Source organism: Ictalurus furcatus, chromosome 3, assembly GCF_023375685.1.
Source record: "Ictalurus furcatus strain D&B chromosome 3, Billie_1.0, whole genome shotgun sequence".
Lineage (NCBI taxonomy): Eukaryota > Metazoa > Chordata > Actinopteri > Siluriformes > Ictaluridae > Ictalurus > Ictalurus furcatus.
The window spans coordinates 13,029,708-13,056,669 of NC_071257.1; the positions used below are offsets into that span (position 1 = coordinate 13,029,708).

Sequence of the window (26,962 nt, forward strand, 5' to 3'; positions counted from 1 at the left end):
TCAAAATTCTATAAACAATACCCCATAATGACAACGTGAAAGAAGTTTGTTTGAAATCTTTGCAAATTTATTAAAACTAAAAAACAAAAAAGCACATGTACATAAGTATTCACAGCCTTTGCTCAATACTTTGTTGAAGCACCTTTGGCACCAATTACAGCCTCAAGTCTTTTTGAGTATGATGCTGCAAGCTTGGCACACCTATTTTTGGGCAGTTTCTCCCATTCTTCTTTGCACAAAAAATTGTCTTTCCATTCAGCATGATCAAATTACATCAAACAACACTCTCCCACCAGTCCTTACTTCGTACTCTCATCCAGTACCTCAGTGTTTGTCACGGTCACATGAATGAAATGTTACCAAATGAAAGTACAGAGGAGGCCTGTTGCTGGAGAATTTGTGTCCGCCGTCGTGTATTTGCATGTATAGCATGACAAATAATTAACTGCACTTGAAGCTTTCTTAAAATTAAAAATGAAACACCCAAAACCGTATATGGTACCATAACGAAGATGAACTATATGTTGTTGCGTGAAATTCTGGAGGGAACGTCAGATGGCGTGGCGTGGGGATGTAATGACGTGTGCCGTTAATCAATCTATGTTCTATAACATGTAAAACAGGAACATGAAAGGAGTATTCTAAAAGCAACTCATGTAAACACCTTAATCACAATATTGTCTCATTCAGAATAGGGTCAATAATTAGATTATTACTGTCCATGTAAACATGCGACAAAAATAGGAATACTCCATGTCTTAATTCGATTTGTGTTTAGTTTGAGTATGACTTTAACCGGATTAAGGTAATCAGAAATCACTGTTTACATGGTAGTTTCTTAATCAGTGTACTGTCTTCCCAGATAGCAAAATCTGTCTGGCCCACTTGTGGGCCACATACTTGCTTTAGTTCTGGCCCAGTATACGCCTGGGTCCCCGGCCCAAAACTGGCCCATACACTGAAAACCGACACATACAATTTCCTCTGGCCCAGACACTGAAAAGTGACTTATATTGTTTTATGTGGCCTGGGTCTGGCCCAGACACTGCAAGACAGATCTGGCTGAGAGTCGGCTTGGTTCCCGAGCCAGATGTGGCCTAGAAACTGCTAAATGTACTTAATTTTAGCAGGGAAACACAAATTCAACCATTTAATAAGATTAAACATTAACAAATACACTACAATATGAACATTTATTAACAAAAACTTTTGAACAGGATGTTCAGTGTAACTTGTTATTTTGTTTAAAGATCTTGTTTTTTTCCATTTAGTACTGCCCTTCAGAAGCTAAATAAGATACTTACATGTCTCCCAGAAGACAAAATAACAATTTACACTGATCATCCTGTTCAAACGTTTACACCCCCCTGGCTCTTAATGTTTCATGTTGCTTTCTTGCGCATTAGTGAATGTTTGCACCTTATGTAATAGTTGTGTACTAGTCCCTCAGTTGCCCTCAGTGTGAAAAGATGGATCTTGACATCATATAGTCACTGTTGGAAAGGGGTCAAATATGCAGAAGATACTAGAAAAGCAAAGAATGTGCAGGACCTGGAGGATTTTTCTGAAGAACAGAGGGCAGTTTAACTAACAAGGGACTCATGAACAGCTCTCACAAAACATAAAAAACAGTCGTTGATCATCCAGGTAACGACACACATTATTAAGAATCAAGGGTATGTAAACTTTTGAGTGGGGTAAGTTTTATAAATTCAGCTGTTTAACCACCCCCCCCCCCCCCCCACAAATTCAACCACTTAAAAACAGCAAGGACTTTTATAAACAATTAAAAAGAGACATAATATGAACATTTTAACAAATTAACAACAACAAAAAAAACACACCACAGTTAAAACACTCTAAATACCTTCCTTTTGCAAAAGTCTACATCACACTACTTTAATTCTGTCTGATTTATATCGGGCAAAATTCCAGCTCTAACAACCTAACTAATGGAAATTAATGGTTATTTTAAACTTCTAATCAAAGTTTGCGCTTCTAAAATCAATGACAGCTTTAACTTTATTAATTGTGGAAAGACCATGGATTAAGTGGGGTAATCCATGGCTAGGTGTGCATTAAACGATTTGAACGAGTGGTTCTTTTCCTCCACATCATGCATTAAAATCATTTAATGCACACCTAGCCGTGGATTACCTCTTACATATCATCTGAGAGAGACAGCTAATTCTGTATGTAAACAGATATACTTACTAATCACGACCTCTCCGAGTTGGAGAGTGGCCAGTGAAGTCTTTCCATTGACTCCCCTCCAATTGAGGTTCTTTGCCAGGGAGTTGGCAATCACCCTCTTCAATATGCGGCAGATGCAGTCACTCACGTCCGCCCCATCAATAAGCGCCAACCAGTTTACCTGAAAACTATTTTTAAAAAAGAATAATATCATATAAAATAATATAAATAAATAATAAATAAATAATAAGCATGTATTGCCTCGTCAACTGCTTCTCACTACTCCTGCAGTTAACCTGCCCTGTGTGTTTTCCATGTTTTCCTCCTCTACCAATGATTAGGTCATAACTGTTCCCTCATATCAAAGGGGTGTTGAATGTTGTGCTTTGACTATGAGTGTGTCATTTTGAAAAAAAAAAAAAAAGAAACATTTTCAGTAGCTGTGTAATTATGCAAGCAATTATTACCAAAAAAAGAAAAAAATTCTCACCAGTTTTTGCTTGTAATCTGGGCTCTGTTGCATCCTTTGCTCCAGACTACGCAGTTCAGGAAGGTCTTGCAGGGGCAGTAAACCTTCCTCAATATCCAAAGGCTGGACCTCCTTTAGTTGAAGCAATCTCAGTGGTTTGTTGGTCCAGCACCATCACTAATTTAGTCAGCACCTCCCTCAGAATGGCTATGATAAAGAAGTTAACAATATCTAAAAATGATACACACTACAAAACTATACAACTCCATGCTTAGTCTTATTCCTAACCTACACAAATTCCAGTAAGATGGCTGAGTGGAAATCACAGTTGGCCCTACCTGGTTCTGATGATTCCTGGGGGCTCATCGTAAAGTCTGACAGCCGGGCAGTGCTACAAGAGAACTCTGTGTTAAGGGAAGTGAGGAAAAATGGTCTACAAAATTAATACCTATAAAAGAAAGTCAATCAGAAAGCAGAAGAATACACTCACATGGCATATCATCCATCGGTTGCCAGTTCTGCAGCATCTCTGTGAACGAGCCGTGTGCTGCTGGTGGTCGTGCTGCTGGTAAAGTGGTGGTGAACAGGGGTGAAAGTGGTGTTTGGGGTGACTGTGGGGAGCTTAACACTGGGGGAAGGTGGAAGAATGTGTTTGGGTGGTGTGGCACACATCCTCTGAGTCGCACAAACAAGGCTCCTGATCTCCAGGGGGTCCAATCCGGACACTCCTAATAATAAAAAATGTAATTGATCAAAACTAAATGTACACATAAAATATTGACTATATTGCCAAATTCTACAATGTTTCATGAAAAATACAACTTTAAATACGGCCTCAAAGCATCAAGAAATAATAAGTGATATGCTGAACAACTATCCATATGTTTTACACCTTGGTAATCTTTGCCCAAACACTTCCACATCTGACTGGAGGTCTGACCAAGTCCTGCCCTCTTCATAGCTGTCTGTAAAATACAGGTGCATTTAAACATTATTCTGTCCCTTCAGGATCACTCAATGAGAAAACATTTTTGTATGTTGCTAGACTAAGGCTAAGAATTGCACAAACGCCATAAGAAATACAGTGTTGAGCCGAACGTCGGGTCTGTTAACATGCCAAGTGAGCATGCTGCAAGCTGTGTGGGTTTTCTGACAGAACATATTAAATTAGCATTAGCTCCATGTTCCAGAATGTTCTAACCAAACATTCAGGAGAAAAAAAAGACAAAGAGAACAAAAAGTAAAATAAAAAGTAGTAAAAGAGGAAAGATAAGGAATAAACGAAGAGTTTGCGCCTTAGTTGTAGAGCAATAATAATAATAAAAAACTTAAAAAACTATAAAAGTGTCGAGCTGTGAGAATCAGCATGTGTCACCACAATGCCAAACGCTCTGCATCTCCCGACTCTGCTGTTATCCCGAAGAACAACTGAGAGAATGCCATTGTTTCCCCACGTAAAGGCTGAAGAAAAAGAAGAAGAAGAAGAAAAAGAAGAAGAAAAAGAAGATGAAGAAAAAAAAACTCCTTCTGGGGTTCCGTTCTGGGCTAGTTTCAAGCCTTTTGTGTTGTTTTTGAGATGGAAATGTTGTGCTAGACTGCATGTCCAGTGATAGTATGCTGTCGACTCTTAATTGCCAACTACAGAGATACTCTACTGTAGCCTATAGCAGGAGCATGACAGCTTCTTGACTTAATTTTGTTTTAAGATATGTCGTTATTAATGTCGTACTGCATCTACAAAATCTATAATTACGTGTTGCTGCTCGAGAATAGCAACAACAACCACTTAGTTTAATAATTTAGTGATCAACACTCCATACCAGTAGGTGCCGGCAACGCAAAGAAAAAGAGGAAGAAGACGAAGAAGAAGGAGCCCAGCACATACTACCACACTAAACAGTACATAAGTATGCTACCTGTTGCTGAAAAATATGAATCTCAGAAATGGTTAGCAGTTCACGTTACAGTGACAGTGTGACAGTTCAGTCAGAGTTATACAGAGATATACAGTAGTAGTAGCACTGGTGTACTATTTACACATGATATTTAGTACAGTAGTATGCGCGCATTCTAGTGCATATGCTAACTAGCTATAGTGGCTCAAGCGCTAAATTTGAACTGTGTGGTAGCATACTATCTAGACCACTAGGCAGAGCTGGTTAGTTGGCCTTTTATCAGTCAGTATATGTGTGCTGTCATACTGGCCGTTGGAGAAATTGCTTCATTTCAGTACGAGGATGCTGCGAGCTCGGAGAGCAGTAACGGCAAAAGTGTATAAGGAACCGACTACAGAGGATGACCCGTAAGTACATTCACTTCAAACCTTTTAGTATGGAATTTGGATTGTTAGAAAAGCAGCCACTTCTAGGTAAACAAAATGTAACATTAAAAAAAATGTCAATGTACTGTAGCATAGACAGCCCAGTGAGTGAGGAGGAACCAGAGGAATGGCTGCCAGAGGAGAAGACCAGAGGAAGAGGGAGGAGGAAGAAAGGAGAACCAACTGACATGAAACCGGTCACTAAACGAGCAGCCAAACCCAGAGAGTCCAAACCTAAAGAGTCCAAACCTAAAGAGCCCAAACCAAAGGCTGAGAGAAAGCCTAGAGCACCAAGGGTCCTTAAAGTAAAGGATGATGTCGATAAAGAGAAAGGAGAAGACAACAACAACAATGCAGATTTTCATCAGGATGAATCACTGCCACAAGTGCGGGTTAAGGAAGAGGTAAGGCTTTGTGTGTTCTGTTGGTGTTTTGTGTGCTATAAAATGTTCATGCCATCCGAGTAATTTGACATGCTTGAGCAATGTAACATGAAACATTTGGCTTGTATGGCATGATGTTGTTTTTGGACTACTGTGTAAGCAACATTCATTCATCATTAATCTTTAGTAGCTGCTTTATCCTGGTCAGACGGGACACACCCTGAATGTCCCATGAATGCCAGTTCATTGCAGGACACCATGCACACACTCATGCCAATTGGCAGTTTAGAGTAGTTGATCCACTTACTGCCATGGTTTTGGGAGGTGAGAGGACACCGGAGGAAACCCACACAGACATGGGGACTTTGGAGCTGTGAAGTGGCAACCATGCAGTGGCATTTTGGGGGGAAAAAGGCCACTTTTATCTATCAATAAAGCTGTGATACTGATGTTAAGAATGAAGCCTCATCTAATAGTCAGTTGGCATTCAGGCATGAAGTCTGACCATGAACTTTTTTTTTTTTTTTAACAAACTGTCTTCTCTCAGTGTTTTCCTAATGTCAGAAATGTCCCCACTGCTAATTGATGTGTCTCCCAGAGGCAGTCTATCAGCATGGACACGGTGTTCAGTACTGCTGCTATTGCACATGAAGAGCCATCGTCCAGTACACAGCTCCCTGTGGTGAAAAAGGAAGAGCCTGAGGATGACTTTAACTTCAATGAGCCAGTGCAGAAAAAGCGGAAGACCACAAGTGCGCCTCAGGGCAAACCAGTCAACATAAAGTCTGCTAATACTTTACGGGATGAACTGCAGATGAACTGGGACCCCGTTCAGGTGAGATCTAAAATTTGAGTCATGAGGGTTTGTGGTTCATAATAATGATTTAACAAATAATCATTATGATGACTAATAATAATGTGCTTTCGTGACTGTTTGCTATTCATTAAATATCAGGCATATCTGACATATCTAATGTCATATCTAACATAAGTTGTTAAAGATTTGTACAATGCAAAATTTTCATGTTGTGATGGACAAATAAATCTTCCTCCTTTACGCCTTGTTGCAATGACTCAGTTGACAACTTTATATTAAAATGCTCATGTACTGTATAATCTATGAAATGTTAATGATGGTTTAGAAAATACTTTGTCATCTTGATATGTTTATAAATTGTACACCTGGGCCATTCTTATTGAGAAAAGCACCTTATTTTCAGAGTCTAATAACAGTAATTTGAAGTGTCTTATGATAATACTTTGATTTAACTGATTATTGAACTTGCTTATTATACATTGAACAGCAGATTCTAAAAGATGTGTATGTGTGTGCTTGCTCATGCTTGTGCATTAAGGTTTTAGCTGAGAAGACTGGAGTGGAGCAGTGGGTCTGTGGTAATATCGCTCAGCTCCTGCGGGAGGAGAACACCATCCCGTTCATGGTGCGCTACAGGAAAGAGCTGATCAACCACATGGATGCAGACTCAGTGAGAGATGTGCAGCTTGCTTTGGAGGACCTCTGGTGAGTGAACCGCGGGAAAAAACTGAAGCATTGTCATCTTCAGGTTATTTCGAAAGATGCACTGCTAGTATGTAATTATTTGTGCTTGGTCAAATGTCCATACTGACATGCTGTTGTACAGGTACATGGATATGTTTCCTAAAAGAATTCAGTGATGTTAAGTTGGCTGAAGCTACTTTGTTAATTTGTTAACCAAACATCCAAAATGGTTAACCAATTAGTACACAATTGCTGTACTCTCAGGCTTGTTTTTATTTTTTATTTTTATGAATGGTAGACAGCATTACGTTTTGTACCAGAAATGTATTTTTATTGAAATGACACAGTGAGCATTAAGATTATGATACGATTATTTGATCTCTAGTTGCTGGTCCCATTTTAACATTCTCAGTATTTTCTTCACTTTTTGCACTTTGTTATAAATTTACAAATGAGTGAATAAGGAAGTGTTGTGTTTTTTTTTTTTTTTAAATAAATTTTGGATGCCTCAATTTTTTTTGTTATTTGGAGTGTTACTTTTTGGTTCAGTTTGGATATACAGTGCTGTGAAAAAGTATTTGATTTTTTTCTTTTTTGTGTATATCTCATACTAAATTGTTTCCGAAATTAAAGTAAAATTTAAGGTAAAACAAAGGCAACCTGAATAAATACATTTTTAAATGAAAATGTTATTTATTGTAGCAAAAAAAAGTTATCCAATACCAACTGGGCCTGTGTGCAAATGTATTTGCCGATGTGGTTACTAATTCCTCAAATCTATGAAACTGCATTCAAAATGGGGTTCAGCTGGGGTTCATTAAAAAAAAATACAACTTTTTTTCAACAGCATGAAGTTGGTTAAAATAACAAACTTTGCCAAAGTTGAAAGAAATTCCAGAAATAATGAGGAAGAAGGTGATTCAAATACATCAGTCTGGGAAGGATTACAAAGTATTTTAAAGACTCTGGAACTCCAAAGAACCACAGTGAGAGCCATTATATACAAATGGAAAAACCCGGCACAGTAGTGAACCTTCCCAGAAGTGGCCAACCTTCCAATATTCCTCCAAGATGACAGCATCTACTCATCCAGGAAGTCACAGAAGAGCCAAGGACAACATCAAAGGACCTACAGGCCTCTCTTGCAACAATAAAGATCACCGTTCATGACTCCACTATCAGAAAGACACTGGGCAAAAATGGCATCCATGGAAGAGTGGCGAGGTGAAAACCACTGCTAACCCAGAAGAACATTAAGGCTCGTCTGAATTTTGCCAAAACACACCTTGATGATCCTCAAACCTTTTGGGAGAACGTTCTGTGGACTCATGAGTCGAAAGTGAAACTGTTTGGAAGACAGGGGTCATGTTACATCTGGCATAACCAAACACAGAATTCCACAAAAGAACATCGTACCTATGGTCAAGTATGGTGGTGGAAGTGTGATGGTGTGGGGATGCGTTGCTGCTTCAGGGCCTGGGCAACTTGCAAGTTGAGGGAAATTCTGCTGTCTACCAGAAAATCCTGAAGGAGAATGTCCGGTCTTCAGTCTGTAAGTTGAAACTCAAGCGCAACTGGATTATGCAGCAAGACAATGATCCAAAGCGTAGGAGTAAGTCCTAGTCCTAGAAGTACATGAAAGACTGATCTCCAGTTGTCAGAAGTGTTTGGTTGCAGTTATTGCTGCTAAAGTTGGCACATGCTGATTTTTAGTTTAAGGGGGCAATTAGTTTTTCACATGGGTGATAAGTGTTGGATAACTTTTTTGCACTTCAATAAAAAAAAATGAAAAAATAAAAACTCTATTGTGTGTTTACGCAGGTGGCTTTTGTTTTATGTTGTATTTTGTTTGAAGATCTAAAACTATTTTGTATGATCTATACACAAAAACGAGAAGAACTCAGCATGGTGGCAAATACTTTTTCACAGAACTGTGTATATTTTATATACTTTATTTATAGTACATACAGTGCCCTCCACTAATATTGGCACCCTTGGTAAATATGAGCCAAGAAGGCTGTGAAAAATTTACTTTATTATACTTAAACACTCAAATTTACTTTATTAGTGGAGGACACTGTATATATTATTAGTTATACATTTATTTCATTTAAAAAAGTACAGTACATTTTCATGGTATATATGGTATATTTTTGTAGTAAAACTCAGCAATAATTTCCTTTGGGTGTTTATGCTTTCATTAAGAATCAATTCTAAAAACTTTCCATTAAATAAGGTACTGCCTTAATAGATAACTTCGTTATTCTTTGGTATACTTGCCAGATAACTTTGTTATCTGTAAAATCCACTATCAGTCGACCTCTAGTATGTTTCAATGGCTTAAGATGCAATACTTTATGCATTGGATGACCTCTTATAGTGAAGAGGTGTGCGTGTGTGTGTGTGTGTGTGTGTGCGTGTGTGTGTTAGCTCAGTGGCAAAGAAGTCTCAGTCCATCACCCAAACCCTGAAGAAGGAGGGATGTTTGACCTTTGAACTTGAGAAAACTCTGAAGGACTGCAAAAGTGCTGATGAACTGGACCATGTGGTCAGGATACAGTATAGTCTGCTTCTTTGAACAACTTGTATTCACTGATTATCATGAAATGTATTGAATCAATTAAAGAATTTCATAAATTTGCGATTTTCATTGGCCAATAACATTTTGGACCTTACAGTATGCACCATATAAGAAGGGCAGTAAGTTGTCAAAGGCGAGGCGAGCGAAGCAGCTAGGTCTAGAGGCTCCAGCTCTGGCTCTTCTGCAGTCACCCCAAACACTTGACCTGCGCTCATGGATCCAGCCCAACACTGAAGGTAGGAAGCTCGTTAGAGCATTAATGACTGTTATACATTACTTAACTTAATTAACTTACGGTATACTTAAACACTCATAGCTGCATGTTTGTGAACACACACCTCACAAGCAGCGCTGTTCACACTGATATGTGTTATGTTCGTCCATCTGGAGAATTAAAAGCTGTATACCACTAGAGGGTAGGTCAGGGACAAAACAGTCCTGGTCAGTAAGTTTCCCACTTCTCTTAGCTTTTTTTCAGAACGTTCCAGATATATGAAGAGAACTAATTAGGGATGGGCGATATCTTATCGTTTGTGATATACCGGTAGAAATTCTCCCCACAATAAGAATTAGTCTTCCCGCGATAATAATGATAAAGCCTAGTTGATGACGTATTTCTGTGTGCGATGGTGTCCGACCCATTCACAGCTCACGTGCAGAGCAAAAACAAGTACGGTGGAAGGCGGACATGAAGCTGAGGAGGAGTTTATCACTAAACGAGGAGCTACCTCTACAATCTGGAACTGGTTTGGTTACAGAAAATCAGTTTTACTTTTAGATCAATGTTTGTGTTTCTGAGGCTCTCAAGATCAGAGATCACTCGTAGCCAAAAACAGAGCTGCATGGATCTATATTTATATCATCATGATAGCGTTATCACAATAAATACCAGAAAATATTGTGATATAGTTTTAAATCCACATTGTCCATCCCTAGAACTAACCCACATGCTCTCTATGGTCTACTGTGTATTTAAAAAATCTTTCTCACCAAACCTAGTGAACTCACTCTACCAAGTGCTCCTTTGCATGTAGTAAATACGGATGTCTGGTTCAAATGTTTCAGCTACTGTACTGTAAAAAGGTGTTTTAGATCTAGGGGTTTATATGCTGATCTTAAGTTAAATATTTATAATTAAAAAAAAAAAAAAATTCCACTAAAATCATTGTGTGAAAAATCAGAACATTTATTCAGGGATTCAGTCACTAGAGGGCAGCAATGTACTGTATCTAGTGTATCCTCTTCAGCAAGTCAGCAACAGTACAGTAGTGTTATATTGCCCCTAGTAGTTGGCACAGAGTTGCTGATGTTTTTTTAAAAATTATTTATTCTAGTATATTATGCAATATAATAAATTATTTATCCATATTATTTATTTGAACTGACTATTGAAGTCCTGAGATCCAGTTGTATTATTTATATTGTGAAATATATTTGAGTGTTTAAAAAAATATACGGCTTGCCGATACTTCTCTGAATATCTGTAAGAAGTGTGTATGTGTGTGTGTGTGTGTTATGGGTTCCATAGGTTTGTACACTCTCGAGGAGGTTGCCACAGGTGTTGAGCAAATTCTAGCTGACATGATTGCTAAAGACGGCGAGACGCTGACCTACATCCGATCACTGTGAGAGACACACGTCTGCTTCTACTTCTGTCTCTGAATTTCCTCTCTCTTTTATTCATGGCATTTTTACTCCCCTGACTCCTCTTCGTTTTGTATTTGATGTCCAACTTTACATGCATTTTGCACAGATTTGACTCTGCATGTGTGCCGTTAGCATCGACAACGCATTCAATTGAAAGTTACTTGATGTTTTGTTTTATTATACAAGTGTGTGCATGTGGGTGTCCCCTCGCAGGTGTGATAGGAGTGACGTGACAATCCAGTCCACAGTGTCTAAAACGGCTCTTAAAGAGCAGCAGCAGGCAGATCAGAAGAGCAAGCCTAAAGACATTTCAAAATTCAGCCTGTACAGTTCATTCCGTTGTAGTGTGCAGCGAATCCAGCACCACCAGGTACAGACCCAGTCTTCCCTACTCTCTTTATAGTCTCAGATCAGGAAATGCAATTTTGAATCATTTGTCTGTTTTCACATTGTTCGGGTAAAATCTGACCTATATTGTTTTTAAAAATATATATGTACGGATAAATATGGTGCTTTTTGTGAACGTTTTTTCAAGTCTTGGATGGTCTAACATAATTTTCTAAATGGAAAAGTTTTGTACGTTCCTACTCTTTAATACTATTAATTCATGGGTTTATTGCTTACACTGATATTCATTATCTGCATATTACTGGTTGACACCAGAAAAGCTTCTTTTGTTTCGATAAGTCTTAATTCTGCTATTTAATGTTAGTTGTTTACTTTACTTTTCATTCCTGGAAAGAAAAAGGTCCCCCCCCCCTTTGCTGTTCCACATTGAACCGGATGGATAAGTGGCCTTGTAGGTCTTGTATGCCCTGTGTTATATAATGATGCACACATTCATTATACACATGAATAATATAATACACTCATAATATACATTCATAATGCAACCCTATAGTTTTGTTGAAATCATCTCATTTTAGGTATCGGTTGGGTGTATATTTGAATTGAAAAATGTTTACTCAATCTAGATTTAATTGGAAACCGTAAACAGTTTTATCACTGTAATTAGGTATTTGCAGCACACCAAATATTTATGTTACAGTTAACTAATACGAGTCTGAGTATTTATGCACCTGCCTTAAATAAAGCATCCATTTAGAGTCCCATTAGGATCTGAGAGTAATCAGTTAATAAGTTCCAAGAAGATTATCTTTCCTTATTTAATTGCTATTCTATATCATTTAGTTTGGTTTGTGGTAATCGTAGTGATTAAACGTAAGCATAAGAAACTGTTCCCGAAGACACTTTCAGGCTTGGTAAGTCACACTGCCTGTAAAATGAATATTTTTGCTCTGCGTTTTGCACGGTTAGGTAAAAATGCGCCAAATTACAGTGGTGCTTGAAAGTTTGTGAGTTTTCTAGATATCTGCATAAATACGACCTAAAACATCATCAGATTTTCATATGTCCTCAGAGTAGACAAAGGGAACTCAATTAAACAATGAGACAAAAATAATAAATGTAATATACTTGGTCATTTATTTATTGAGGAAAATGATCCACTATTACGTAGCTGCAAGTGGCAAAAGTACTTCTGTGAACCTCTAGGATTAGCAGTTAAACACTTAATTCCTGTGGTAATACTTTTTTGTCTGCAGTTATCTCTCATTACTTTAAAACTTGATGAATATTCCTGTTCTTTTATCCTGATACTGACCTCCCCAATACACTACACTGCATCACTGTTACAAATAGCAATCCAATCCAGTTATATCTTTTGGTACACTGATGTATAACATATGCATAACTTTCCCTGCATCAGTAATGTGTCAGCAATGTGGCATTTCAGCAAGTCCTCAGTGCTGTTTTCAAAGCACTTCTGTCAGGGGAGTTTAGTGGAAGTGTCCCCAACTGCTGGCGCCCTGGTTACTCAGAGTTGGTTGCCAGCCATATGTCACAGTGGCTTTTTTTTTATTTATCCCGCCATCTCTTTCCTTTCACCCCCTTCTCTGTCCTCCAGTCATTCCACCTCTCCCCTCCTTAACATATGTGACATGTCCCCATCCACGTGCCTTTGGATTAGGGGCTGAGATTGACAGGCTTTCCTCCATGGTGACAGCTGCTTGTGGGCTCTGTGAGAGAAGGGAAAGCAGAAAGAGAGTGAGTGTGGGCGTGAGGCGTGAGTGATCGAAAGAATGAGTGGTGAAGGCCTTTCTCCTCTGAACCATTCAACATTTCCACCATTGTTAATTTGGTGATTATAGACCGTCAGCAACTGTTAATTTGAGATGCCTGTGACCTATACGCTGTGTCATTATGGCGAAAATGAACCTGTTCGTGGCTTTGTTAGGTAGGAACAGTATGGGGTGTGTTGTGACAGGAGGCACATGTACTTGTGTATTTGATTTAGCACGTCTGCTGGCTAGTGTGCTAAGACCAGATTTGTGTGTGTAACTGTTTTTATACACCTGTGAAAACCGAATGCTTTTACTCGTATAGTGTCTATAATAACTATATAATGTTACATAAAAGGGCTACATGATAATGTGTCATGTGACTATTTAATTAATTAATCGTACGCTTTAATTATGACTGAAGTATGCAATTTTAATGTGTCTCTGCAGAATGCAAAATATGTATTAGAAGATTATTGTAAAATCAGCCAGTGTTCCCTAATGTAACCATTTAATTTTGACTAGCTTTAGTTGGGAAGTTACTTAGGCATACGACTCACTGTGGGCCCTGCATACACACTGAGGCCATATACACATATGGCACAGGTTTCCAACCCCGGTCCTGCTTATTTTAGTGTTTTCCCTGCTCTAACTCACCAACTTCAACTCAGGAACAGCTGTTAATTAGCTGATAAGCTGAATTATGTGTTTTGGGAGCAGGGAAATCACTCAAATGACTCACTATAAACTCACTATACTGTGTCACCCAGAATAGGATGGGTTCCTGTTTGATTCTGGTTCCTCATGTTGTCTCTGGGAGTTTTTTCTTTCCACCTTTGCCTCTGGCGTCCTGATTAGGGATATAAATCTATATCAGGATTTCTGTAAAGCTGCTTGGCAAAGGCTATTTTTAAAAGTACTATGTAAAAAACAAATTGAATTTAATTAAAATATGAAGGACAGGGGGTACTGCAGCATCAGGATTTGTTGTGGGCACCCAATATAACACCGTTTTGGATTCAGCCACAGTAAAAATTAAGTGATAGGAGCAGACATTGGTTGTAACATGAATTTGGTAAAAGTAGAAATATTGTAAAAGTACACTCACTATATGTTGAAAGGTTTATGGGCACCTGACCATCACACCAATACGTGAGCCTTCCTCAAACTGTCTCCACAAATTTGGAAGCACACAGTTGTACAGGATGTCTCTGTATGCTGTAGCATTACAGCTTCCCTTCACTGGAACTAAGAGTCGCAAACCTGTTCAGGCATGACAATGCACATGGGCACAAAGCAGATACCGTGAATAAAGAGGTCCATGAATAAGTGGATGATAGAGTAGAAGAACTCTAGTGGTCTGCACAGAGCCCTGACCTCAACCCCAAAAGTATTCCATTCACAAATAGCTATTATTACTGATAAAAATGCGTGCAAACAATGTGACAAAACTGAGCTGACCCAAGCACATGACTACTGTACACAACAAAATTACTGTAAATTGATTGGAGAGGTTCTGCTTTTTTCCCCCCTCTTTCGGGCCAAAAACTTTCATAAACAAATGTGAATGAAGTCATTTTGTAATAGTCAGTAAATAATACAAAAGTGGCTGCAGTGAAAAGATGATTTAAATTGGCAGAGATTCAATTAAAACCAAAGCTCCCCTGATTGCTGTGGAAAATGTAGGAACAGGATCAACTTGCACTGAGTTGACTTATTGATTACGTTTTGTAACAGATAGAAAGTTTATAAATTGTTTAAAATTTTTAAAAGATATACATATTTTAAGATATAATGTTTGGAAGAGAGGCAACAGCCTTGTTCTTATTCCAGTTCTGTTTTCACTTCTTCATCAGAAAAAATTGAACGATTATCTGGAGACATCTCGCTAGGAATGCTGTAAAGCAATTACAGTATTTCCATCTGCTTAGTCCATTGAGAATTTGTCATTTAAATGAATCTAGTTTTTCCTTCTCTTTCTTTCTAAAAAGCAATCTCCTATTTATTTTGTACTGAGAATAGTCACTGGTATATATTAAACCCCATGTTGTGTATGTTTGTTTTTCTGTGTGTGAAAAGATAAGGAGTGAAAAGTTCAGCCGTTCATTTTGTTTATATTGAGGCCTTCCACTTGCTGTTTTCCATGCCGATTCCTTCACCTTATTTGGAAAGTAAATATTGAATCGGAATCGCTGTCTTTAGAATAATATTCATTCCTGTAGCATACATTCCTCATATTTTTTCAATTATGATTTCATTGTTTTTGAAGAACATGATATCTTGAATATGTAGCACCCAACCCCCCACCACCACACCCCGCTTATGCAACAAATTCTGTTTTTTCACATCTTATTACGAGCAAAGAAAACATTTCTTTTTTGGAAAATCTTGGATGTTACAGTAGTCTGAGTTGCATGAAATTTTAAACTGTTCTTGCCATTCCAAAAATGTGTAACTACAAAAAAAAGAAAAATGTTAGATTTATTTTTTTTTTGCTCCTGTATTTTATAATTTCATTTTTTGTCTTTATTATTTATGTAATGTATTCCATATGTAACATGAGTGATAGGTTTATATGAATGCATTAGTTCTAATACGTTCTTGTTTTTATAGTAACAGCTCATTTACACGAACTCGTATTCTGGATGTGCCATAAAAAAAATGAAGTATCATTGGTGTGGTGACATTTTTTTTGTTAGGAGACATTTATTTACCATTTATGGAAGGAGGGTCGGGTATTCACACTTTGAAACAGACATGGGATTCCCAACAAAGGAAAGTCTACTTGACAGAGGAGATAGAGAGTGCAGTGTTACAGAGAGACAGAGAGAGAGAGAGAGAGAGAGAGAGAGACAGACAGAGAGAGAGCCAGAGAGAGAGAGAGACTGCTGAGGTAATGAATGTTTTTCATCTATAACTTACGTGATAACAGGAACTTATATTTCACAACATTAAACCCTAACTAGAAGCCCTTGAATGCGCAATGTTTCGTTCATTAATAAATTAAACGTTGTAATCTTCGCCAAATTGCCGTGGTTTAAGTACAATAACACGTGCAGCACTCTAACTGTGTCTCTCTTTTATTTATATTTTGTTTATGCGTTCTGATGTTATTATGTTCTGGAAGTGTAAGCCAGGAGTTCTGTTCAATCATTGGCTTCACTAGATAAGGTTGGGAAACAAGAGCTGTACAGTAGTGTCTCAATGCAGTTTAAAAGATCATTGTTAGGGTTTACTTAAGGTATACTTATTTTACCTTGGAGTGAAAGAACCATAAATAACGATTATTATCTCTAAAGGAGGATTGTTGTCACGATGTGATGATTCTCCTGTATATATGTGTTCCATATGTGTGTCTGTCTGTGAGTATTTTCTGCCTTGTTTGTTGCTTTTGCAAAACTGTGGTAGTGGTTTGATTTTCATTCTGTGTAGTGCCATCAAATGGAGAGTTAGCTTTCTTTTGAATATAATGTGTATATCTGAAGGATGCTCTAGCTTGCTTCTGCTCAGGGAGGCTCTCTCTCTCTCTCTCTCTCTCTCTCTCTCTCTCATTTGGAAAGCGTGGTGTTGCAAGAACAGTGACCCTGCTTTTGGTGTGATTGATTTTTCCGGATGTTTCTGGTTATATGACGTGTGTTATGCTCACCACAAACTGGTGTTGGAAAAGAGCAGGGATAAAGTTTAATATGTTTCCATATCTTAGGAAAAACTCTTTCTGACGAATGTCGCATGGCAACATGCAGATAAACAGCTTCCTTAGGGCAATCAAATGCCCTTATAAGCAAACTGAATTTCATGGTATTTCGGGCTGCATTAATTCACGTCCTGATCAAGGCATTAGTTGTTTAGTAAAGTGAAGGATCTGCTGTCGTCTCAGTGGTAGGTTTGTGTGTGTAAGTGTGTGCTGGGGGTTGGTGGCAACTTGGCATTTGTCAGCTTTACTCTTCTGCTTCAAGTCCTGATTGATGGATCATCTCTACCCTATTCTTTTTTCCAAAAGGTTTTCCTCGGAAAAGGTCAGACACTTAAAACTATTTGCTTAACAGCATGTCACTTTTCTTTAGAGGACCAGCTAGGGAAAAGTGAGAGAGGCAGGAGGCATACTGCAGGATGTGTGTGTGAGTGTGTGTGACTTGGTGGGGACGAAATGTCCCCAGAAGAATTGGATCATCTGACACTTTTGTCCTTGTGGGAACATTTGGATGTCTTTTTTTTTTTTATCTTAAAGAGCAAAAAAGTTTCTTTTTGCTTACTGAAGTTAAGGGTAGGATTAGGTTTAGGTGTAGGCATGGCATTCATTTATAAGACGTTTGTGTGTGTGCGTGTGCATTCTCGCATGTGCTTGTGTATGTGTGCCCACTTGAGCTTGTTTTGGTATGGAATGGAAGAGTGGGTACCAACAGTGCACTACCGTGCCAGGCTTTGTGTCTGCTGTCTCACCAGGTTACACTCTCATTTCAGACGCTGGCCATTAACCGAGGGGAGAATCTGAAGATTCTGTCAGTGAAGGTTAACATCCCCGACTGGGTGAAGGCTGACTTCTGTAGGTGGTGTGTCAACGTCAGGTCTGTGTCCCACCTCAGAAGTGTGCACCTACATACTCACAAATGCTCACACACCATCCTTTTTCATTCTTTTTTTTCTGTTTGTTTTGGTCACCATTGCCTGCTATTTTTCGCATTGCTTGTTATGCTGAAAGATTATCCAGATGTTTGGCATTTTCTTAGACCTCTGCGTTCCACACTTTCATGTTATAAATAGTTCTTTTTTTTTCTGTCGCAGTAGCCACATTTATGGCTTAACACTTTTCTTGGTTGTGTCAAAGTAAGTTTTATTGCCTTAGCAAAAATCGCATACAAATCTTAAGTATGATTAACACAGTAAGAACCACAAAACTCTTCCCAAATCTTTGGTGAAATGACCAAAAAATGCCATTCTGCAGTCTGCAAAAGGAAATCTGTCATAAAAAGATTATTGTGTTTAAAACTGTGTGCGTGCGTGTGTGTGTGTGTGGCATGTTTTGTAGGTGGAGGCCACAAGGGTTTGCGCGTCCAGAGTTGATGAAAATTTTAAATAGTGCTGTAGAGGATTCCTACAAGAGACTTCTAATGCCCTTTCTCAGCAGAGGCTACAGGTATGCTTTTTTAACAAAAAAATAAATAATAAGCTTGTTTAAAGCTTTTAAATGAAAAATCAATCTTGAATGACCATGGTTACATTGGTTAACATTACCCACAATGCCATTCAACTCTCTGCTGATAGTGCCCTTGCCCTTCCCTCCAGGGTTTAGTGATTTTGCGATCACACAAATTAACGCAAAATCAAGCAAACTGCGCAATATTCAGAGGAGCTTGCAATTTTTCAACATTTCCACAGATTTGGGCCAAGAGGTGTCATGTGACGTCATCACAGTGCACATTCAGCCAAAGCCCTCTTCGTATTCCCGCGTTTCGAAAATGAGCACAGCTAAAAGGTCTTATTTACCAACAAACATCACTGCGAAAGCAATTTCATGCAATTGCAATTTTGCCAATTCATTTTTGGCTGCATATATCACAAAAAATAACTGTACACACTGCCTTGCTTCATCTCTACTTAAACAGACAGACGCAGCCGCGCTTTAGTCCTTTAGTCTGTTCAGCTCTCTCACTTCCTCACCTGCACACTCTGATCATACAGATGAAGTTCCAAAGCTTCAACTAATGCTAATAAAGCCACCATTGGCTCAGGTGGTAGAGCGGGTTGTCCACTAATCGTAGGGTTGGCGGTTCGATTCCCGAGCCACATGACTCCACATGCCAAAGTGTCCTTGGGTAAGACACTGAACTCCAAGTTCATGCTTCCGATGGCAAGCTAGCCCCTTGCATGGCAGCTCTGCTACCACTGGTGTGTGAGTGTGTGTGTGTGTGTGTGTGTGTGAGTGAATGGCTGAATGAGAACCAGTGTAACGTGCTTTGTAGAACCAAAAAATCAAAAAACGCTATATAAGTGCAGACCATTTACCAGACCAACAGTGTTGTGCTTACCGTGTTATAAATCACTAACTAGCTGAGTCTCTGCCATAATTCAGCACAACTTTGGTCTATAGATGCATTGCATTTTGGAACTTTGAGTCCAGAATGAGTCTTTGCTGTCTCTTCTACTACTGTGTTGGATTTTATTGTGTATATAGCATTTTAATGTCACAGCAACATAGTATAAGGAGACTGTAGGAATATGGTTTTTGTTTGTTTTTAGGATCTAAAAGCAAAATATCGTCAAACATTTTTCACCTGTTTAACTCCATTGTAATTGTGCTAGCAGTGTCTCCCTGTGATGTCAGGGCAGCAGAAAATGGCTACCTTCGCACAGGGAGAATGTAAATAAAGCAACAAGTTAGCACCAGACTCGCTAAGCACAGCTCAAGTATTTCAATATAGACATATTTAATGGGTTGCAGAAGCCTTTATTTGTCACATATACATTACAACACAGTGAAATTCTTTTCTTTGCATACCCCAGCATGTTAGGAAGTTGGGGTCAGAGTGCAGGATACAGTGTCCCTGTGGCAGAGCAGATTAAGGGCCTTGCTCAAGGGCCCAACAGTGGAAGCTTGCCGGTGCTAAGGCGTGAACCCCCAACCTTCTGATCAGTAACCCAGAGCCTTAACTGTTGAGCTCCCATCGCACTGCCCTATGGATGCACTACCACTACGGATGGAGGTTTAATTTAACTTCAAAAGTGCATATATTCCTTTTTTGTCTACCTCTGTCTCAGGACTAAGATGACCACCAGTGCGGAGAAGGAATCCGTTGCTATGTTTGTGCGTAATCTCCGGCAGCGGCTGTTGGTGTGCCCTGTGCGTGGGCGTGTCCTCATGGGTGTAGATCCTGGATTTCGCCATGGCTGCAAACTGGCAATCCTCTCACCCACCAGTAAGACCACACTGTGCTGCTGATATCTACTTTGCTAAATTATATCTCTCTAAATCTTAAAATGGAGAATTTGTTTGTTTTTAGAGAACTTGGAAATAATCAACGTGTATATGCTTGTGCTGTTTCGTTTTGTTGTTGTTGGAAGTTTTCTGGGGCATGATTGGAAGGCTTAGAGTTGATTGATGGGGGGGAAAAGACTGCTCTGTAAAATCCCAGAAATGGAAATTTTCATATTTGAAAATAAGCCAGATGATACGCTTTTCTATCTCTATTTTTAGTATTCAAATGTATTTGGGGTTTATACATTGTGCACGGGTTTGGGCTTGTTAGTTTCACTGAAGGGAAATATGAATGCTACAGCATACAAATATATCCCATACAATTGTGTGCTTCCAACTTTGGGGCAACGGATTGGAGAAGAACCGCATATGGGTGTGATGGTCAGGTGTCCACATACTTTTAGCCATATAGTATATTTAAAGGCATCTTTAATATATAAAAAATATCTTCAAATGCACCTCTATATTACATATACATCATGTGAATAAACATTTTTAATATTTTGGTTATAGATGTATTCTTTATTAAATTCAGGCATTACATTTTTCAATCTTTATGCTTGTTAATTACTTATTTTTAAGCTCGATATCAGTGTCCTTGAACTGATTAGTTGTTAATTTTTAAATGGTTTGAAATGTAAATAGCTTTGTGTTGGTGTTTTGAACATTAGTATTTGATTGGCTCACATGAGGGGCACGCACACAGTACCATCTCTGTGGGCGGGGCTTCATGCTGGGCACGGTGCATGGCCACCTCGCAGGTTGCTGATTGGCCTGGTGTGTGTGGGTGTGTGGGTGTCTGTGTGTCAGCTGGCTTCACCATGCTTTGCCCTCTGCCCTGTAGCAGCACCACATGTATCTACACACTTCGTGCCAGACTCAGCTTGACCATGACAGGTCTGTGGGTGTGTCATCAGACAGACTTCTGCTCTCTGACAGTGTCCAGTAGGATTAGCTTCTCTCAAGCAGCAGTGTATAGGGCAGCACTGCTGTCTGTCCTGGAGGGATGAGGGCAATCTGTGGACTAGTCAAAAAGAGAATGGGCAGAGTAGAAATGATGAAAAGATCTTTTGTGATTTTTTTTATTTATTTAAATTTACTATCTCCCATACTGGGTTCATGCTCTTGTGTTGTATTTTTCAGGTCAGATCCTGCACACAGACGTGGTGTACCTGCATAGCTCAGGCAGGAATAGAGAGGCTGACAAACTGCGCCACCTCATGCTTAAATATAGGTACTGCAATTCTGAAAACTCTTAATAATAGGAGTCAGCACTCTTATTCTTTTTGCCTATGCTCATCTCAACAATCTGGGCGAAGTACACAAGCCTTTCACAGCCCATTTTTTTATTGCAGTGGCAAACCTGAATATTTGTATGTAAGATGAGTGAAACCGGGTGTTTGGTAAAAGGCAGCATTGTAAAATACACTGCAACATCGTAACATAATTACAAAAAAGCAAACTGAATAAACATTGCTGTGCAAAAGTCGTAGACACTACGATATTAATATGTTTATACATTTAGTTTGAATGTTTATTGTATTTCTTCTGCCTTAGTGTGTTTGTGGAAAAAATGTAGTTGTCTTTCCCTGTAATAAAATGTTAGAGAATTTGTTGCATGTGATTATTTCTTTAACAACACAAAAATTCTCTTACATTTTAATTTTTAAGTAACAGAATATTATTTAATAGACCACTTTTCAAATAAAAATGTAATTAAAGCTGTTTGTGATTACTGAGAGAACTTTCCACAGTTAACTGAGATAGATTTGAGATTTGATGTTCCTAAGACTTTTACACAGTACTGTATGTTCAGCGATGATTGACAGCTCCTAATATACACTATATATCCAAAAGTATATGAACACCTGGCCATCACACCCATATGTGGGACTTTCCGAAACTCTTACCACAAAGGCAGAAGTACACAATTGTCTAGAAAGTCTTTGTATGCTCATGCTGTAGTATTAAGAATTTCCGTTCACTGGAACTAAGAGGCCCAAACCTGTTCCAGCATGACGATGCCCCTGTGCACAAAGCGAGCTAAATGAAGAAATGACTTGCCAAGTTTAGTACAGAAGAACTCAAGTGGTTTGCACAGAGCCCTGACCTCAACCCCACTGAACACCTTTGGGATGAACTGGAACACTGACCACACACCAGGCCTCCTAATCTGATATCAGTGCCTGACCTCTCTAATGCTCTTCTTGCTGAATGAGCACAAATCCCCACAGCCATGCTCCAAAATCTATTGGAAGGCCTTCCCAGAAGAGTGGAGGCTATTATAACAGCAAAGTGGGACTAAATCTATAATGTGATGTTCAACAAGCACATATGGTTGTGATGATCAAGTGTCCACTACTTTTGGCCTTATAGTGAAAGTGAGTGAGTAAATCACTAGTTTCAATCAGATGACATGTATTTCCATGAAAAGTGATTTTGTCATACTGTATGTAGTTGTCTAAACAAACTCATTTATTGCCATTTTCTAGAATATTGATTGTAATGTCCCCATATGTATTATAATACCACATGTTTATTGGAATGTAGTCACTCAACAGAATCTAGGCAGCATAAAGAAACAAAAGTCCAACAGAAACCCATAATTTAAACACACATGTGAAACTTATTTTTCTAAGGACCACTTGCATTAACAAGATTTTGACATTTCTTTTCCCTCCTTCACCTCTTCAAATCCAGCTGCCAGACTGTTGTCATAGGAAATGGCACAGCATGCAGAGAGACGGAGTCTTTCTTTGCTGATCTCATCAAAAGTGGCTTTTTCAAACCTTTGGATGTGTCCTACTGGTAAGTGTGGAAATGTACTACTTGCCCTTAAACAATGACCCAGTGTCAGTTTGGTTGTATATGCTTAGAAAGTGTCATAGAAGAACTGCTGCAGGAGAGCTGATCCTAATCTGGTAATAAAAAATAAAAAAAACAGCACTTACAGTTAGTTAAAGCTCAGCGTCAACTTTTATTTGTTTGAAGTGAAGTCAAGCTCTTTCTACAATCTTGTGCAAGTGCAAACTGAAAGATGGAACTGCACGATCAATAAACTCCCAGTGGCAGGAAAATAACAACTATGGAACATGCGGGAGTAGAGGAAATAAAGCTGGTCTGCAGTGTGTAAGTCTTGTGGATTTTAAATATCTGGAGCTTGTTTGACTGTCTTTAATTAAAAACAAATATTTCTCACCACCCTTCAAACCAAAACTCGTCCAACATTCTCTCATCCAACTCAAATATCAGCTGGATTTGGGATCGTCTCATTCTCTATCTAGCCAGACCCGTGTTTGTTGACTTTTGGTTCGAACTGGAGGCCTGCCCAGAACCGCTCTGAAGTGGCCGTCTATTGAGTGCAGCAATGGTGGTTTATGGTATTGCTCACATCTCTCAGTGTAGCTTGGATAGGTCTGCCTTGGTAATTCTCAGTGAAGCACAGTGCGTCAAACCTGACATCCATGGCACTCCACAAGTGGATCCATTTCAACCTCCATTCTAAAATGGAAGCAGAAGATTTGAGATCTCTACAAAACCAACACTGCATCTGCTGTCAGACATGGGTGCTCATGCTTTAGCAGTGTTTCTAGACCTGATCGAGACAGCCAAGTGTTCCTGAAAGCAAAGTGCTAGTTGAAATAAATCATACAGATTGAATTTCTTATTCAGCAGCATATGCGCTGTTATTCAAGAATGCTGCTGTTTCAGTTTTTGCAACAGTCACGGTCAAAGAACTGAAAACATATAAAGCAGACTTTCTCTGAAAGGATTAACAGAAGTGTGAATTTGTAATGATTTCTGAAACCATACTGTATTCCTTAGTGTATGATACAGCACACGCTTGATTTGCAGTCGAACAGTGTGACAAAATGTTACATACCTTCTCAAAGCAGCAGCTTTATTTTTTTTGTGTTAGGTGGGTGGTGTATGGGGTTTGGGGGGGAACCGGGGGCAGGTTGGGTTCAGCACCTACATAAATGCACAAAGCACAATTCCGTATCATTTGCAGGCATACATTGCAGGGATAAATTTCTTTTCATATGAACCCCTACTTATATTATTTAAATATACATGTTATAACCCTGCTTGTAGTTGTAAGTTAATCAGTGAATGGATATTTCAGCCAGCACACCAAGTAACATGATAGACATGCTTTCATCAGCTTTTGTCAATGGCCCACGTTGAGCTTTTTATTTTGAAATTCATCTGTGCTTTCTAGTGTGTTGTGGTTCTCAGGGGCCTGAAATCGACACATTCCTATCGGAAAGTGCCTCCACTTTTTCCAAGTCTCTCTCTGGGTATATTTTTCTGTAATTAATCTAATAAATAAAAGGGCTGATTCTGTACATTTTTGAACTTCAGGGCTGTTGCCTGTTGTTTTTAGGTATCTTTTGTCTTGACTTTGCAAAACCTCAAGTCAAATCTGACCAGGACATTTATTTTGCTTCTTCATTTTGGAGCTCTGCTCTTATTGGTATTGAGAAGTATACAAAATGAAACGCACGTTTTGGCGCTTTGAAATATACGAGTATGCATGTTTGAACTCCGTGCTTTAGAGAGTCTCTAAGCATGTTTTCTTTAAAACACACTTTCTGCTCTTCCAAACTTAATTAAACCTCTGAGTTCATTTGCACCATCTGCTTTTTGTCTGTGCACACTGCTGATGAAAAGCCCTCCTGATGTCTTCTCCCCTCATCCTTTTTTTCCCCCTTTCTGTCCCCTCATTCCTGCCAGCCTGCTCTGTTCTTCTTTTCTGCCTGACTGCTCCTACACAGTGACAGTCAGAGCCAGCAGCACACATGTAACCATCAGCCTGTGGGAGAATTGCCTTGTGCTCATTGTGGTTCTGCTACTCCCTTTACAGTCAAATATTGCCACGTTTTCACGCTCATGTGCCCGTTGCCATTTTGTTAACGCCATACAGCATTTTCTTTAACATTTACAAACAAGTGTCTTTATCCGACACTTGTCTATGCCTCAACTTCATTTGGAGTTCATGCCATTTGCTATCATGGGGATTAAGTATAGATTCATAAAACTATAGTCTAAGCACAGCCTGGCAAAGTATCACACAAACTATCACATGACTTCATTTGCAACTAAAATAAAGAAGCTTCTTAATCTACAGTGCTATGCAAAAGTCTTACACATCTAATGAAATTTTGTAAAACAAACATAATGAAATGAAAATAATTATTATAATGAGCAGTAAACAGTAAAGTGAACAATAAACATTAAACCTAAGCATAAGGGCACAAATTATCTAAGGTAGAATATTGTGCAGTTTTGTAAGCAAATTTGGCAGGTATCTTAGAAAACCTGCCATAGTCCCTCTGGTTATTTATTTATTTATTTATTTATTTTTCAGATAGCCTGTATGATGTGTTAATGAAAAACGTGGTCCATTTACTTTTTTACCATTTCCACAACAGCTAATTTTTTTAAAAAATAATTTTTCGGGGTGGATCAGTGCTGTGAGATCTAATAATTATTCCTTTCTTCCGAACCATTAATGCAGTAAGCACAAAATAAACATATGTAACATTACCAAAACTTACAGTGGGGGAAATAAGTATTGGACGCGTCAACATTTTTTTTTTCAGTAAATATATTTCCAGTGTGGTTATTCACATGAAATTTTTGGTAGACATCAGTATTAACTCAAGAAATCTGGAAATATAAAGAACATAAAGAAAGGGCTTTTCTCATTCCATCAATATGTTTTGCAACAATAAGGTTCTGAAGGTCTTGGGAGAGCGCTTTTACCCATCATGAGATATTTCTTTTGTGACACCTTGGTAACGAAAAACCTTTTTATAGTCCATCAATTTACTAACCCAGCTGATATTAATTTGCACAGATAGGAGGTATAATTACTTTCTAACTACTTATGGATTTCAGCTGGTTCCTTGCCTTACCTGCTTTTTCTTAGCGTGTTCAATACCTTTTTCCTGTGTCATTCCACTTTATTACATATAACTTTATTTATGGACTTTAATGTTGTGAATTCTTTATATTTCCAGATTTCTTGAGTTAATATTGATTTCTGGTGAAAAATTAATGTGAATAACCTCATTGGAAGTATATTTACTGAAAAAAAATGTTGAAATATCCAATACTTTTTCCCCCACCTGTATATATTGCAGTAGCTAAATTTAGACCAATTGTAGTACAATTGAATGCAGTTGGTTTTTATTAAATATTAAACATGGACACAGTATCTTAAAAACATATAAACTTTAATCTGCCACATGTTCTTCACCACCCAGAACATTTGAAAAGATTTATTTATTATATATTAAGTGGCATGAGTAATAATTCTAAACTATAATTCAGTCTTGCATGTATATTGCATTCTGAAGTGGTCGTGGTGCGTCTCCTTGTCAGGCTACGAGAGGAAAAACAGCTAGTTGTCTGTCTGTCCTTCATTCTGCTATAGATCTTTTTACAGCTTTTACCTTAAACTATTTTATACCACCGTGCTGCTGAATTCTTGAATTCCGATTGTCAGGGGGTGCTGATTAATTTTCTATGACCGCATGACTCAGAGTAGTTCCAGCTGCAGGGCAAGCTGCCGGTTTATATTGATCTGCTCATGCCAATGTGTTACAGATAATTCACATTATTATAGTATTAATAGATCATTCACAGGGACTTGCAGGTATACACTCCACATATTCTAAGACTAATTTGGATTTTTTTTTTAAAAAAAAACAAACATGTCATTTAACAACAAAACTTATATATGGAGATATTTATGTAGCATCTTAGG

General features: G+C 38.5%; 1 protein-coding gene across 1 annotated transcript in view; it reads left to right on the plus strand.

The window, feature by feature from the left end:
• Nucleotides 1-4,717: 4,717 nt before the first annotated feature.
• Nucleotides 4,718-26,962, plus strand: part of srbd1 (S1 RNA binding domain 1) — a 73,504-nt gene continuing 51,259 nt past the window's right edge. Inside the window, exons 1-13 of the mRNA XM_053620828.1 lie at nt 4,718-4,964; nt 5,074-5,386; nt 5,964-6,200; nt 6,721-6,887; nt 9,297-9,414; nt 9,545-9,683; nt 10,976-11,072; nt 11,308-11,464; nt 17,676-17,779; nt 18,241-18,348; nt 19,971-20,128; nt 21,331-21,421; nt 22,888-22,995. Coding sequence (XP_053476803.1) covers nt 4,900-4,964; nt 5,074-5,386; nt 5,964-6,200; nt 6,721-6,887; nt 9,297-9,414; nt 9,545-9,683; nt 10,976-11,072; nt 11,308-11,464; nt 17,676-17,779; nt 18,241-18,348; nt 19,971-20,128; nt 21,331-21,421; nt 22,888-22,995 — 1,862 coding nt within the window. The 5' untranslated portion in view covers nt 4,718-4,899. The remainder of the gene's footprint in view (nt 4,965-5,073; nt 5,387-5,963; nt 6,201-6,720; nt 6,888-9,296; nt 9,415-9,544; nt 9,684-10,975; nt 11,073-11,307; nt 11,465-17,675; nt 17,780-18,240; nt 18,349-19,970; nt 20,129-21,330; nt 21,422-22,887; nt 22,996-26,962) is intronic.